The 13,915-nt window shown below is 47.4% G+C and overlaps 1 protein-coding gene across 1 annotated transcript in view; it reads left to right on the top strand.

Moving 5' to 3' along the window:
• The first annotated feature begins 2,495 nt into the window (after nt 1–2,495).
• LOC144095266 (uncharacterized) overlaps nt 2,496–13,915 on the top strand; it is a 38,115-nt gene continuing 26,695 nt past the window's right edge. Inside the window, exons 1-4 of the mRNA XM_077629044.1 lie at nt 2,496–2,569; nt 8,226–8,255; nt 9,159–9,197; nt 12,574–12,665. Of these exons, the coding sequence (XP_077485170.1) occupies nt 2,496–2,569; nt 8,226–8,255; nt 9,159–9,197; nt 12,574–12,665 (235 nt within the window). The remainder of the gene's footprint in view (nt 2,570–8,225; nt 8,256–9,158; nt 9,198–12,573; nt 12,666–13,915) is intronic.

Raw genomic sequence — 13,915 nt, 5'->3', positions numbered from 1 at the left:
TGTACAATCGCCCAATTTTTTAACCTGAACGCGCGAGCATCGACCGGCCAGTCGATAAGCGCCGTATAACGGAGCACAGCGGCGAAGTGTGCGAGAATACGCGCGTGCGCGCAATGCACAGTCCAATGCAGCTTCCCTCTGCCAGGCTGTTCCGGCAACCGGACCCCACCCCACCTGCTTTTTTGTCCGTTATCGCCTTTCCTTCTGTTTTCTGCACGCCACTGACAAAGGATTAGAAAAGGCAACGTGGTACCGCCTTCTTTTCTGTAGGAGAGGGAAGTGTGAATTGATAAGTGAAATAATCCGATCAGATGTCATTGCTATCGCGCTTCACAGTATATAAGGCCTTGCATCCGCTTTCTGGAGTGTTTGCTTCACGCAGCATCAACAATGCCTCCTCGGGTGCCAGAGGAAAAGAGAGTAGCTGCAGTACGCATGTCTTTGAGCGGCACATCCCAAAGACAGATCGCGATGGCTTTGGATTTAAATGTAGCGACAGTGAACAGGATAATTTGCGCGTTTAGAGACGAAGGGCGCATAGGTGATGCAGCAAGGAACTGCGTTCGGAAGACGACAGCAGAAGAGGATGCCGCCTTGGTTCTCGCCGCCGAGACTAATCCCTTCATGACGGCTGGCCAGGTTAGAGATGCGGTTGGCCTCGATGTCAGCGAAGAATTGGTGAGAAAACGGCTTTTGGAAGAAGGCCTGAAGAATCGAAGTGCTGCCCAAAAGCCGCTTCTTTCCGACACAGCGAAAGCAAAAAGACTGGATTTTGCACAGGCCCATCTGCACTGGACAGCAGATGACTGGCACAATGTCGTCTTTACCGACGAGTCCACATTCTGCACGCAGTGGGACCAAAAACGCCAAGTATACAGACCAGACCTAACGAGGTTCGTTTCTTCCTATTACGAATATTTAGTTAGTTTGTGCCTGTTTCTATTTTCACAAATTTATTCCTGTGAGCCTTTTCTTGTTATTGTTAATTTAAGATACGTTTGTGGTGTAAATTGCCGCAATTTTAAATTGACTTATTGTTCTCCTCTCTTGTAGGTATGACCCCCGATACGTCCACCAAGTGAGAGCCAGTGGACGCAAAAGCATCAACGTTTGGGGGATTGTAACCAAAGAGGGCCTTGGACCACTATACAGAATACAGGGCCGATTTTGTACCGCCTCCTACATTAATATCGTCGAACAGGTGCTCCTGCCTCATGTGCTCGACGGTCCTTTCAATGACGGCTGCTTCATCCTACAGCAGGACTTGTCCCCCGTGCACACGTCTCGCGCTGCCAAAGGCCGCCTGGAAGAACTCGGAATCATGACGATTGACTGGCCGCCACAAGGAGCGGACATGAATGTAATTGAAAACGTGTGGGGCCTAATGAAAAAGAACTTATCAAAAATGGGTCTTCACAACGTGAGCTGCGATGAACTGTAGCGCAAAGTTGAAGCCGAATGGGAGCTGTTGAAAATCGACCACGACCTCGTACCAGCGCTGTACGACTCTCTTCCGCGACGCATCGCAACGGTTGTTCAGTCTGGTGGTGCCTTCTCCAAATACTGAAGGGCAACAAGCGAGTTGCGACACCCGGGACCCCACAATTTCTCAAGCAGCTGGAATTACCAAAATCTCTAATACCCCTTGGTAACCAGTGCGAGCAAAGGTATCCTTATTGAGGCGTTGTTTTTCTTCTGGTTTCGCTCTCGAGAAAAGCAATAAATTTATTTCTGGTCAGACATAGGCAAGGCACGCTATTCTTTGCAACATCGAAGTTTCTAATCAGCAGGACTTCCAGCGGCAGATATCTTTTTGCCGCAGGAAATTGCCGCGTGAGCCGTAGGGAAAATAAAAATAAAAAGTGCTGATTCTCACGTAGTGCAATCAGCCGGTGTATGTCGCATTCCATCGAGCCCAAGCGGTGCCACTTGACCCTTTATTTATAGCGTGATGGCAGCGTTCAGAAAAGAAAAGACGAAGACGATAACGGTGCTCGAAAGGGGGTGGGGTCCGGTTCCCGGAACAGCCTGGCAGAGGGCAGCTGCACTGGACTGGGCATTGTGCGCACGCGCGTATTCTCGCACACTTCGCCGCTATGCTCCGTTGTACGGCGCTTATCGACTGGCCGGTCGACGCTCGCGCGTTCAGGTTAAAAAATTGGGCGATTGTACATAAATAACTACCATAAACATTCAGTAGCGACCGCTCGGAATATTGCGCCTTTTCCTAGTGTGGCTTTTGAGAGCGCAGCTCTTAAAACAATCGTCTCATGCTTTTGAGGCGGCGTCGGATCGTTGTAGTAACCAGGGGGCAGGGTTATTCCCGTGAAAACAACCCTACGGCCACCTTCGCCATGGGAACCATTACGAGATAGGTTCCCATTGCGTACGATGGCCGGATGGTGGCCAGCCACGGGTTGCGGTGGCATAAGGGTGGCGGTTATATAAGCGCACCGCAAAACCGCGGCACAATACATCAGGCCCGTTTTAATGCGATGAATGAGGCATACGGTGGACACCTCTACCGCGCCGAGCAGAAGCTCAGCGACGGCGACATGAGGATCCAGCTGTACGCGAGACCTAAACAGGAGCGGGTATAAAAAAAGCGCGACGCAAAAGGTGGTCGCGGTGACGACGCGTGTGCCGCCGCTGACTCATGCGGTGCCAGAACTAAAGGAGTTTCGCGTTATGGCACATGTCGAACGGATCAACTAGAAAACCGACTTGCGATTGTACATATAACTGCGACGCAGAAGAGCAGCACAATACGTCCGGCTAGTTCTATTACGATGAGTGAGGCAGATGCAGCTGCTAAAAGCCCCGCTAAACGCGTAGCCAGAAGAGCTTCCACTATAAACATCGTGGTTTTTGGAGTGTAAATAAAGGCTCTTCACTGGTGTCGTCAGATGTGTCTCATCAAGTTAAAGCGGAGAAATCTCGCGATAGACCGATGCTGGACGTTGGATGCTGGACCACGACTAATCCAAGCATGCAAAGTTTGTCAAAAGCGTGTCATAGGAATCCCAGTTAACAAAAACGGACGCATTAAATACAGACATTTTGCAAATTTTGCTGTCTAATTTTCAATCCAAAGGTACGATATCTCTGTAGCTGCTCGAACGTATAAGTGCGGGGTATAAAAGTACCAGGGAAACCTGGTTAGTCAAGAAAATATGTTAACATGCATAGCCAGCTTTAGAATTATTAGTTATGGAAACTTCACAGAGTCGTAATAAATAGGAGAGATGCGGACAAGAAGTCTTTGGCAAAAACCATAAATGGGTAAGGGACTTGGCGCCAAAAAGCTACAAGTCCGCCTTGGTGGAAGTTGCACAGATCGACCTATTCTTATTTACAGCTCTAGTGTGCAACTGCGAACTCCTAGTGTTTTGTCATTACGCAAATCTTTAAAAGTCACCTCGGAAACCTTTCTTGGTTTGTTTTCAATCTGCATAGCTGTGCCTCTATTACTCTCATTGGACTTGTTCATTAGTTTGTACTACGGACGAATCATGAAAGAACCTCTTGTGCTTCACATTCTGTTCTTTCGAGTAGTTACTGTTTTCCGTCGTGCACCTGTAAAAAATGCTGAAATAGGCTAATCGGGAATGGCTCGTTCATTGCACTTCTATTACCTTGTTAACCTATTTTGTGTTACGCGCTTTGCAAAATATTATTGTTCTGAATTCTCAATTATGAGGATAGAGACTATTCCTTTATCTTTCTCAAATTTATGTAAAGCTATCAAGATAAGGAAAACCAAATTTGGTTGTTCGTGTTTTACTCAGTACTTAATCAGTCATACATTCGTCAGCTCTGTGTGCAAAAGTGCGCAAGTTGTGATTCTTCGCGCTGTGTAGTGTAGAGTTAGAGCCCAGGGCCCGAACCTCTGGATAAGAGTAACGGAAGGGAACGTAAAAGAGGTTCACTGCTCGAGTGGCAGCAATGAACAATCGTTATTTGAAGAGGGCATCGATATATCTACAACATTAACCCGCGTGACACTTAAAGCCAGTTAACAAGTACACAAACAAGGCCAAGAGAGTCCAATAAACCGATACCAGATAAAAGCCAACATTACAGCGTGTACTCTGTCACTTGTACAAAAGAAACGATACAAATGAAAAAAAGACCAGCATACAACAGTTAACATGGGATCTGCATGAAATTCAAAATCGACACAACAAATGTGTAAAATCACACATTAAATTGAAAACTGAATGCAGTAAGATGAAAATTCAAAATTGAACACATTAACAGGAAGAGAATTTCACGCAGGCACTTCACCCTTCCCCAGGATAGCCCCTGTAGATGCAGTTGCTGGGCGTCCCAAAACAGCTGCGGGCTTCTTAGTGAGCCCTATGTCCAAGCGGGCGTCCAATCTTTGGTCTTCCCAGACGTCAATGTAAAAAACACACTGGACCTGAAGAACGCTCTTCTGCAAGAAAAAAAAATCCCACATGGATGAGCATACCTTTGAGCGGTTTAAAAAAAATAGCTTACGGTGAACCCTTACAGAATATTGTATTTGCACTATAGAGGAGGACGTCTCGGCCTTATTGACTTTCTGGGGCCGGTTCACGTCGGGGTGCCTTACTAGATGCGGATTGAACTCGTCTCATCCGGACAGTAGAAGGGCTTTCTACTGGTTGAGCTCTTCTGGAATTGTAATTAGAAGATGTCCTTGGTCACATTCCTGGACTTCACAGTGAAATGATTGTCGTTCTCATCCCACATAGCAGAGCACTGTACGCCATTCACACTGCACGAATTACGGTAAGGAGGCTGTCCCCACTGATAATCGCTCACAACTCTGAAAAACGGTTTTGAGGGTGACTTGAAGAAAGACGAACGGCTTGTGCCACAGCATTGAATCTCATGCGTCTGCTGCTGTTTGTTCATGTTGCGTTGAGATGCGTACAGCTGTACAAAGTCAGTGAGGATCCTTCCAGTAACAGCCTTTCTCGAAGGTGCTGGTATGCAACGCCAGTTACAAACTGGTCGCGTAACATTTCTTCGGATGCAAGATATAAATCACAAGGGTAGAAACTTGGGCGAGTCGGTAACGGTGACCACGTTATGTTAGTGCAGTGCAAAACGGGACAAGGGACAAAGGAGGAAGCACCTGTGTTGCGTCCGTCTTTCTTTATCCTTGTCCCGTTTTGCGCTACACTCGCGTACATGGATGCGAGATAGTTGCGAAAGTTCACTAAGGCCCGGAAAGCTGTAATATTTTCGCAGACTGTTTCTCCCAGTTCCTGTCGCCTATGATGAAAGCGCTGCCTTTCTACGATGACACTTAATGACGAAGTTGAGAATTCTTCATTCAGGATGGTTAACTACTGTAGCGCGATACTCGCCCAAATCACCGTCGCCCGTTACGTTGGTCAATGACGTTGGGGCTGGCTGAGCAGCTTTCCTCGCATATTAAATGCAACTTCCTTCGTCACCTAACTGATAAATGAGAAGCGAATTTTTTTTTCGCCAGCGAACAAATGTGTTCTCCCTTGTACAAGCAGGCATGTTTTGAACTTTTTGTAGTGATAGCTACATTACGGTAGCATTCCGAGCCTTCGGCGTGTGGCGGCGCTGCAACCCTGTGGCTGCGCCGCCACGCTGTCACGTGGTTAGTCATTTGATACGGAGCAGCTGCCGGCGGCGCGGCGCCGTGGCTGATCACGTGGTTGGTCAAGTGACCAAGTCCCACTCGGTCAGCTGTAGCTAGCGCGTCACTCCAGGTTTAACAGAGCTAAACCACCGCCAATTTTTTGCCACCATTTCGGCCATGGAACCTCGGATCGGCTTGGCCTTGACCAAAACGGCGGGGGTGACTGAACGTTGCACAACGGCGCCACCTCGTTGGACATTTGCGGGAATATTGGAAGTTATCTTGCGATGAAAAATGAAATCCTCGCTTTTCCTTGAATAGAATGAAGTTCTGAGCCTCTTACGCAGCTTCACAAAGGCTGAGTTCTGTTAAGCCTCGTGGTTGGCCGTTGTTAGTCAGGCCAGCACATGTCCAGCTTTCTTGGACAAATATTTTGAATATTGGTAAATTATAAACTGCTATGGAAATATTGAAGGTAATGGTTCGTTCTTAAAATGCGTTGCAAAATCTCTCTTTTAAAATGTTTCTATCGATCGCATCGAACATTTAAAGCTGCTTTAGACAACCAATGGGGAACACTTTGGACGGTAGCAAAAACGTTAAAAAAAAAAAATCAAGACTGTCATCGGGATTTCTTTTGGATATATTGATTGTTATATTGATATCTTACATTATATGAAAAAATTGCGTTGATAAATCGTTTCCCGCTCAAAAATGCTTTTGTCCAGAATTGCTGAGTATATGCTTACCCATCGTCGACATCTGGGACTCCATGCCAGCTGCAAATGCACCAAATAGGACCATCGGCACAACAGTAAACTAAATGCGTTCATAAATGGTTTCCCGCTCAAAAATGCTTTTGTCCAGAATTGCTGGGTATGGTGAAGCCGACGAACCGTGAGACGCCGTTTTGTGCGCCGTGAAAACGGGGAAGCTACTGGTGCCAGCTACTTGAATGATGCTACCTTTCTCTCTTGTCTTCATGTAAATCAATCCCTGTTAAGTTTTTTTCTATTCCTCGACCCGTCTCTGCTTCGGCTACAACCGCCCGATGTCAGAGTGCCTGCAGCCCGTAGTCTGACTCAGCCCCTCACTGCCTTTGGGTCCGCTACCGGAGGAGACGCAACGCATTTAAACCAAGAATATTCTCTGCAAGAAGCTTAACTTATTGGGCTGTTGCCCCAACGGATGGTGCGCTCACGCATGCATATTTCATGGCTCAAATACCACATTAGCTAACCTGTATTTGAGTCTGCATCTGAGGCAATCTGAGTTAACGGCAAATGTGAAAATGACACGGCTGGTGATGGAACTGTCAGCTGTGTCTCACTCAGTGCAGGTTAACAATGATAATTTTCATTTCAAGGAGCAGTTAGAGGAAGGTATACAAATTGTTTGTTATTACCGTGTAACTTGTACAAGTAAGACACTCATATAGTAAAAAAAGGAGAGAGGGGTTCGCGGCTTGTACCATCCTGACTGCTGCATTGTTAAGCACAACGTGCCGAGTGAATCTTGAGAGTTGCGCGCACTTAGTCAGGCAAATGAAATGGACAACATTCTATGATCACGCACTTTATAGTCCAGAAGCCACATTCAAGTTTCAGAGGGGTTGATGTTTTCTTGGGATGCGAAATGGCACATGTTTACTCCTGTAGATTGGCCGACACTCGTAATGTGAAGTCTAGATGGTGAAATGTTTTAAAATAAAGTAAATGAAAGCCGAAGACTCGCTTATTAGAGTAAACAATGTTTTAAACTCGCATAGAGCTGGGCATATTGTTGAACGAGAGAAGAAGACTTCACAAAATGATTTGCAGTCATCGTCATTCTTTTTCTTGCACCAAATTTGTTAGCTTTCGACTTTCATCTTTCTTTTTGTAGCTGACTGTCTTCGTGCCTTCAGAGTACAGTGCATGACTAGATGCTCAACTTTTATTTCAAACAAGACACTCATCGCATCGCAAATTATGACAGCTGCATCAGCGAAATAGCTGTGTCTGCGCTGAATGCAATCATCGCCACTGCGCCCCTCGAGCTGCATCCTGCGCGAGCTTTGAAGAAGAACGACCGCTCTGCGCCATTTTGTCGGTGTGCTCTCACATCCATTGGCTACTGCGCCAGCCTTATGTACCACGTCTCTTCGCACCTCGCCTGTCTGGCTCCGAGCTTTTTACCGGACAGCTGTCCTGTTTCTTTTTGGCGGGCAGGCACCGTGACCACCACCGATCACCTTTGCTGCAGTTCCTTCAATAGGCCTAACCGAGGCTCCGACCAGACAAGATGGAACAGTGTAAGGCGCGGTCTTGATTGTATTTTAGAGCCCAACCCTTAGGCGCTCGTTCGTGGATTCCGCGCCGTAGTCGTCGCCGGCGTCACATGTAGCCTGACAGGTGTGACAGGTAGTACCGGAGCGAAGCTCCACCTGCCACGGACAACCGGCAGTTGGCTGGCAGCATAACACGCCGCCTGCCAGCCCTGCAGAGCTGCGCTCAAATTTCGTATTGCCGACTACCGCAATCGTCTGTCACTTATTTCGGTCCGCTTTCTGCGCTTCCCACAACGAGGAGTTATTTGTTGACTGTTGTGCTGATGGTCTTCTTTTGTGCGTTTGCAGCTGTCATGGAGTCCCAGATGTCGACTATGGGTAAGACACCAATTTTTCTGCACTGCATTGCTGATCCGGCGGGAGACAGGCAACTCATGAAAGGTGGAAGGGTACATCACCAGATGGAATACGTGAACAAGGCTCCTCTATTTTCTCCGTGTAATTTCAAACCCTTCACTTAGAAAATACCATCCTCAGATTGGTATTGTGAGAATATAGACAGCCCTGAGCAACACAGCGAGGTAAACTGAAACGCGCGTATGATGGACGTCTTGTTAGATTGATGATCGTCTTGTTCGCCTCTGGTTCCTGCTACATAAAACTACTTTACTTCAGTGTCGTTTCACATTCTAACAGATGCTAATTATTTCTGGAGACTTCCTCTTCGGCAAGAGTACCTGCTTGCTGATGTTGAAATATCTGAACACTTCATAAAAAGTCAGCGCTTATACAGTGTGATCATAAAAAGTCAGCGCTTATACAGTGTGATATTTCGAAGGATTCCCATTTTATCTTGCCCTGTGGGGCTTGAAGCAGCGTATTTAATGTCGCAGATCTCTCCAAAGTGTGTCAAGTGCTCAAAACAATGTTGAGAAACCATAATGAAATGTTTTGGAAGCGCGCAACGTCTGTCTTGCAACGTGATCGGCTTGTGATTAAGAGCTTTTCTTTTTTTTTTACCTCGTGCACAGATGCCTCCCCATTTCTTTAACAAATGCTGCGAATCAGTTTTATCAGATAAGATTATAGACATAATCTCGAGACTCGATTACAGACACAAAACAACTAAACGTGGCTGTCATGACCAACGGTCAAATGCGAGCCTTAGAGTATAGTACGCTTAGCAGTGGCATTGCACTGAAGCTATTGCCTAGAGTTTATTAGTTTAAACGGTGAGCCCCTGTGGCATAATTGTGTTTTGAATTTGTGGTCTCACTTCAGAAGGGTCGACGATGGAGCAATCGTCAATGTCTATGGCGGGTAAGAATTCTATTTATTTTTGCTTGCACTCTTTATGTAATCGGCATATATATGAAGGAATCATTCTGGCTCGAATTTTTAATCATGCTCTAATACAGTGATCCAACGGTCTCTAGCTTGCATGACATACATTAAAGTATTACGGCCATCTGTTGCGAACAGTACGGGAATCGAACGCTTTAGACGGAGGCTCAGAACTTGTAAACCGAAGGAAAGATGTCTATGAGTTCTGTATAGCTATACTCTTCGTAACAGATGCGCCTTCCAGGATGCGCCTTCCGATGCCATCTGCGTCTCAGTAATTTGTTTCGCAGCTTTTGATGGTACTACTGTTCGCGTGGCCTTTTAACAGTGCAAAGGACTGCCTCTTTTAGTTTTTCACCATTTTTAAGGGGTCTGCACATTCATTTTATTTAGCCATCTTTTTATAAATACGTCTTATCTAAAATGGTCTGTAAACTTAGACGATGTGTCGATAACCTGGCGCCATAATATGCAACGGCTGTTTCGTTGAGATTCCAAGGACATTTTCGTAATGTGTGTAGACAAAGAAAAGGAAAGGCAGACGCTATCCCTCTCCTTATATGTAATTAACTTAGAGTTGAGTGTTCTATTTCTCAACAAAGCGGCACGAATGTATGCTTAACTGGCTCTCTTGACGATCGCTCACGACGTACGATTTTGTCTTACAATTCTCCCTAGATGGAAGAGAGTAAGTATAGTAGATGCATTCTGCATAAGCCCGTCATCTGCATGTGTTTTACAGTTCGACCACGGGGTACTCCATAATACCGGGGGCCGTGTTTGTCATTTCAAAACGCAATCCTCTCACAGCTAATCCTCTGAGAGGGTTATTTGCTTAGCGAATGATTAGCCGCCAAGACGGCTAAACGCATAACTGAGGCTGATGAGCAGGCTCGTCAAACAGAGAAAGAAACGCTGGACGCTGAGCGCGCTGCCCATCACAGAAAGCGTTAGTGGCTGAACAAGGCGGCACTTAAAGCACTAAAAGCCGCGGCGAAGAAAATCAAGCTCACTGTGCAGTCAAGCGGCTGATGACGGAGGCTGCTCAAGCTGCGAAAGAAACCTGGGAGACTACGCGCACTGCCTCGCTCGAAGAACAGGATTAGGTGAAGATGAGGTGATCGCCAGCCAAAGGGGGTCGTGTCATATACCGGTGTATGGCTGCTATCATTTATGAGCCGCCGTACAGTAAGGTGAGGCTTCCCTGCAGTGCATTTCATGCTGACACCTACTCTAGACGAAGAAACAGAATTTTTGAAGCGAAAAGCTTCACTGCGCTAGTCAACACCGCGCTTCGCGCGAGCCAACGTATGACGGAGCGCGAGTGACATCACGTACGGTGCAGGTAGCCACTGCCGCGCACTATGCGTCATCATTTGACGTTAGCCGCAAGCGCGTGTTTATCGCGGAGGCCGACTATATAACCGCTTGCTCCGCGGCCGCTCGCCTTGGCAGAAGACGCTGGTGGTAGGTTAAGACGCTTGGCGAGACGTTCTTCACCTACACCTCGGGTGTCTCCGACACGCGCTTAGCTCTCCGCTCTCCATTCTTACGTAGACGGGCAGCCTCACGCCAGGGAGTTACTTCGGGGTCGGTAGCAGCAGCTTCCTGTAGGCTCTGAAGATGCCGCTTGCTACACACGCGGCCACCAGCGGCGTCGTCGTCTTCCATTGCGCCTTCTGCCGAGGCGAGCGGCCGCGCCGAGGCTTATACCCTGCGCCGCGGGGCAGCCGCTAAGAGCATAGCGCATGCACCCTTCCTTTCCTCAAAATTATCGGCGTCTAGAACGTTGTCAACGCCAATGGACACAATGAACGCCGACAGCTTTCGCTTTGTATATCCTGGATAAACTGAGCTAATCCACATTCATTTTTTTGCTCACTCTGTTCCTTGTAATACGGAGTGAAATGACGAACACCTCTAGCTGAAGCCACGTTATTATGAGCTGCTGATGGCCACTTTCTGCCCCCTTTCTCTATACCAACGCCTTCTGTTGCGAGACAGTTACGGCTGCACAACGATAGGAAAAATTACGAGGTGCGCTTAACTCTCCTTACGTGCGGAAATGCGAAAGCTGTGTGCGTTCCGCCACCTGAGCCATCTGCTGGGCCAGCGCTGCACATTGGAGGGAGAGTTTTCAGTTGGTGTCGCATGATGGCGCTATGACTGCACGCCAACCACGGAGGAAATTTACCGGAAACGGAGGAAATTTGGTACTCACTTGATTGCAACAAATATAATTAACATGCTCATATTTACCCACAGGCCTCAGTACATATTTCGTAGATTGCGTTTTTAAAAACTGTGCATTCGCTAGACGCGCCTTTAATCAGCTTCAAACGTCGAAGTGTCGTGTCGTTTTTCTGCATTTTCGATATCGCATTAGCGCCCCAGTTTTAATGAACCTCTTTATCGGATTACTCTGCTGCAGTAATGTTAGGTGAGTACAGCTAGGCCAGCAAACAACCTTAGTTTCAAAACGCAGTGGAATATGAAATGCAATTTTTTTACTTCGTCATTTCGGTTCCTCGGCTGAGCTTCCTGCTTTCCAGGTGGCGCTTAACGTCAAACATGTCTTTTGCAGGGAATTATAACAGAGGAGTGCTTTTTTTATTTTCTTCGAAACCCAATGAGAGCATTATTTACATGAGTTAGAGGCATTGCTACCTCCCCTTATATAATTCTCTTCACGAACTTGTCGGTTGAATTCGCCTTAGGAAGTCACGTTAGGAAGTGACCTACTGCCTCTCCATAAAACGAAGCTGGAAGGCATTTCATCCCCTGTCCAGCCCAAGATTTGCTTATTGTTGTTTTTGTTCTTTTATCTATATGATACCTCCTTGTGTTTATTTCTGTTTCTTTACCTCTAGTTCATCTTTGAAAGCCGTAATATTTTGGGCGTGTTTTCATAGTTTGTACATGAGGGTACATTACGACGCGTGCAACCCCACTTCGACATCTCATTCAAGCATGCAATCGTTGCACTAACGGGTTTCTTCACCCGCAAAGAACAGCTAACAAAGCTACAGCTTTGCACAAGCGACCACCTCAAATTTTAAATCTTTACGACCGTTTGTTTGATCGAACCGAAAAAATGTGCCTTCTCAATTATCCAAAAAGTGATGACAACTTTCTTGAAAGTACAAAAGCTACTTATATATTTGCTCAGTGTAACCAGTCGTAGGCACAATCTATAATGTACTGAGATATTCGACGAGGACAATTGCTCCAGTCAGTTTTCATTGATACAGTATAGAGAAGGCGATCGTTGCTTTACTAACACATTTGACTGTGGTGTTAGTGAAGTCCAGTAGAGCATTACTAAAGCGTTAATAAACTATTTCTGACGCAGCGAGGGCAATCGCAACAACTCGCTGATATTGGGGGCTCTGTGCCTCTTCTGCCTGGGCCTCCTGCTGACGCTGTTTGTGTCCGGAACTATAAGTGAGTTGCCACAACTGCTTACTGAGAATTTCAGCTGTGTAGAGCTTGCTGCAACTAGACCGACGAGAATGGTTCTTTCGCCTGATTGCGAACTTCCATTTCACGCCGGCCAAAAATGCTGGTGTTCATCTGGTGGCGGTAGTGCGTTGGCTTCAGAATACCCGCTTGTTCCTTAGATTAATATTATCACGTGTTGATGGAGGCAGACGGGCTGGCTAGAAGACAGCAGAATGATTCCAACGGAAGCTGTTTATCGGACAAATTTTCGCCATCAAATATTAGGACAACTCATCGGCGGCAATAATAGCAAGGACGCTTGGCGGTCCTTCGCTTCTGGCCGCTCTGAATTTTAAGGTGACTATGAACCTTCAAGATTTTGGGGTTGACTCTGGGGAGATTTAAATGCGTTCTCCCCGCTTAACCGCGGCTGACCTAGTACAAAGCCGCCCGGACCCCACACCGTGATCGCGTACGCTACCGGCGCACGCCACCCACGGCAGGCGTTGCTCTGACGGAACAAAGGAACGACACATTGGCTGACGCAAACAGGCATTTATTGTTACAGCAACAATAATGACACCTAGCCACAAAACACGCTAAGGAATCGAGGTCGTCCGTCTCATCAGCAATGTTACGAGCGAATCTTCGCCCACTCTAGGGCAAAGGATACTCCGAAGCCAGGACGGGACGAGATACGGGAGCCAGTCTTCCCGCCGCTTCCTCACCCCGCTGGCGAAGAGTGGAGCCGCGTGCGAAACGTTTGCTCACGCCGACAATCCCAGCCGAAAACGCCTGCTGCCCTCTCCCGCACGCGAGCCCAAGCCGTCTCTCGCGCTGCAATGCTCGCGCCCTCTCTTGTTAGTTAACTAACAAGGGAATGTGACCCTCCTCGAGGCGTGGCTGCACGGTGCATCGCGGGTAAGCAAACAAGGGGAGGCTGCGGGGCAGTCCCCACATCCTCCCAACTTTAAATAGACCCTCGCGCCAGAAAGTACATGCTATGGAGGAGTCTCCTGGTCTTCATGCAGTTGAGGCAGGTCTTGCAGTGGAGGTCACGCCGTCAGCATCCACGTAGACTTCCGCAGTGTTCCGAAGGCGGCGTTAAGGTATCCGCTATAATGACTTGCATGGCCCGCGGACGCCTTGTCCGCAGGCCCGCGAAAAGAAGGTCGGTTGAAAACTGCAAGCCAGGATTCTGCAATAGCCGCCAGGGCAACAGCAGCCGGAGGTGACTGCTGACTGGTATCGCA

This window comes from Amblyomma americanum, chromosome 6 (assembly GCF_052857255.1).
Source record: "Amblyomma americanum isolate KBUSLIRL-KWMA chromosome 6, ASM5285725v1, whole genome shotgun sequence".
Lineage (NCBI taxonomy): Eukaryota > Metazoa > Arthropoda > Arachnida > Ixodida > Ixodidae > Amblyomma > Amblyomma americanum.
Note: the sequence above shows the minus strand (reverse complement) of the source record. Positions and strands in the feature narration are given on the sequence as shown.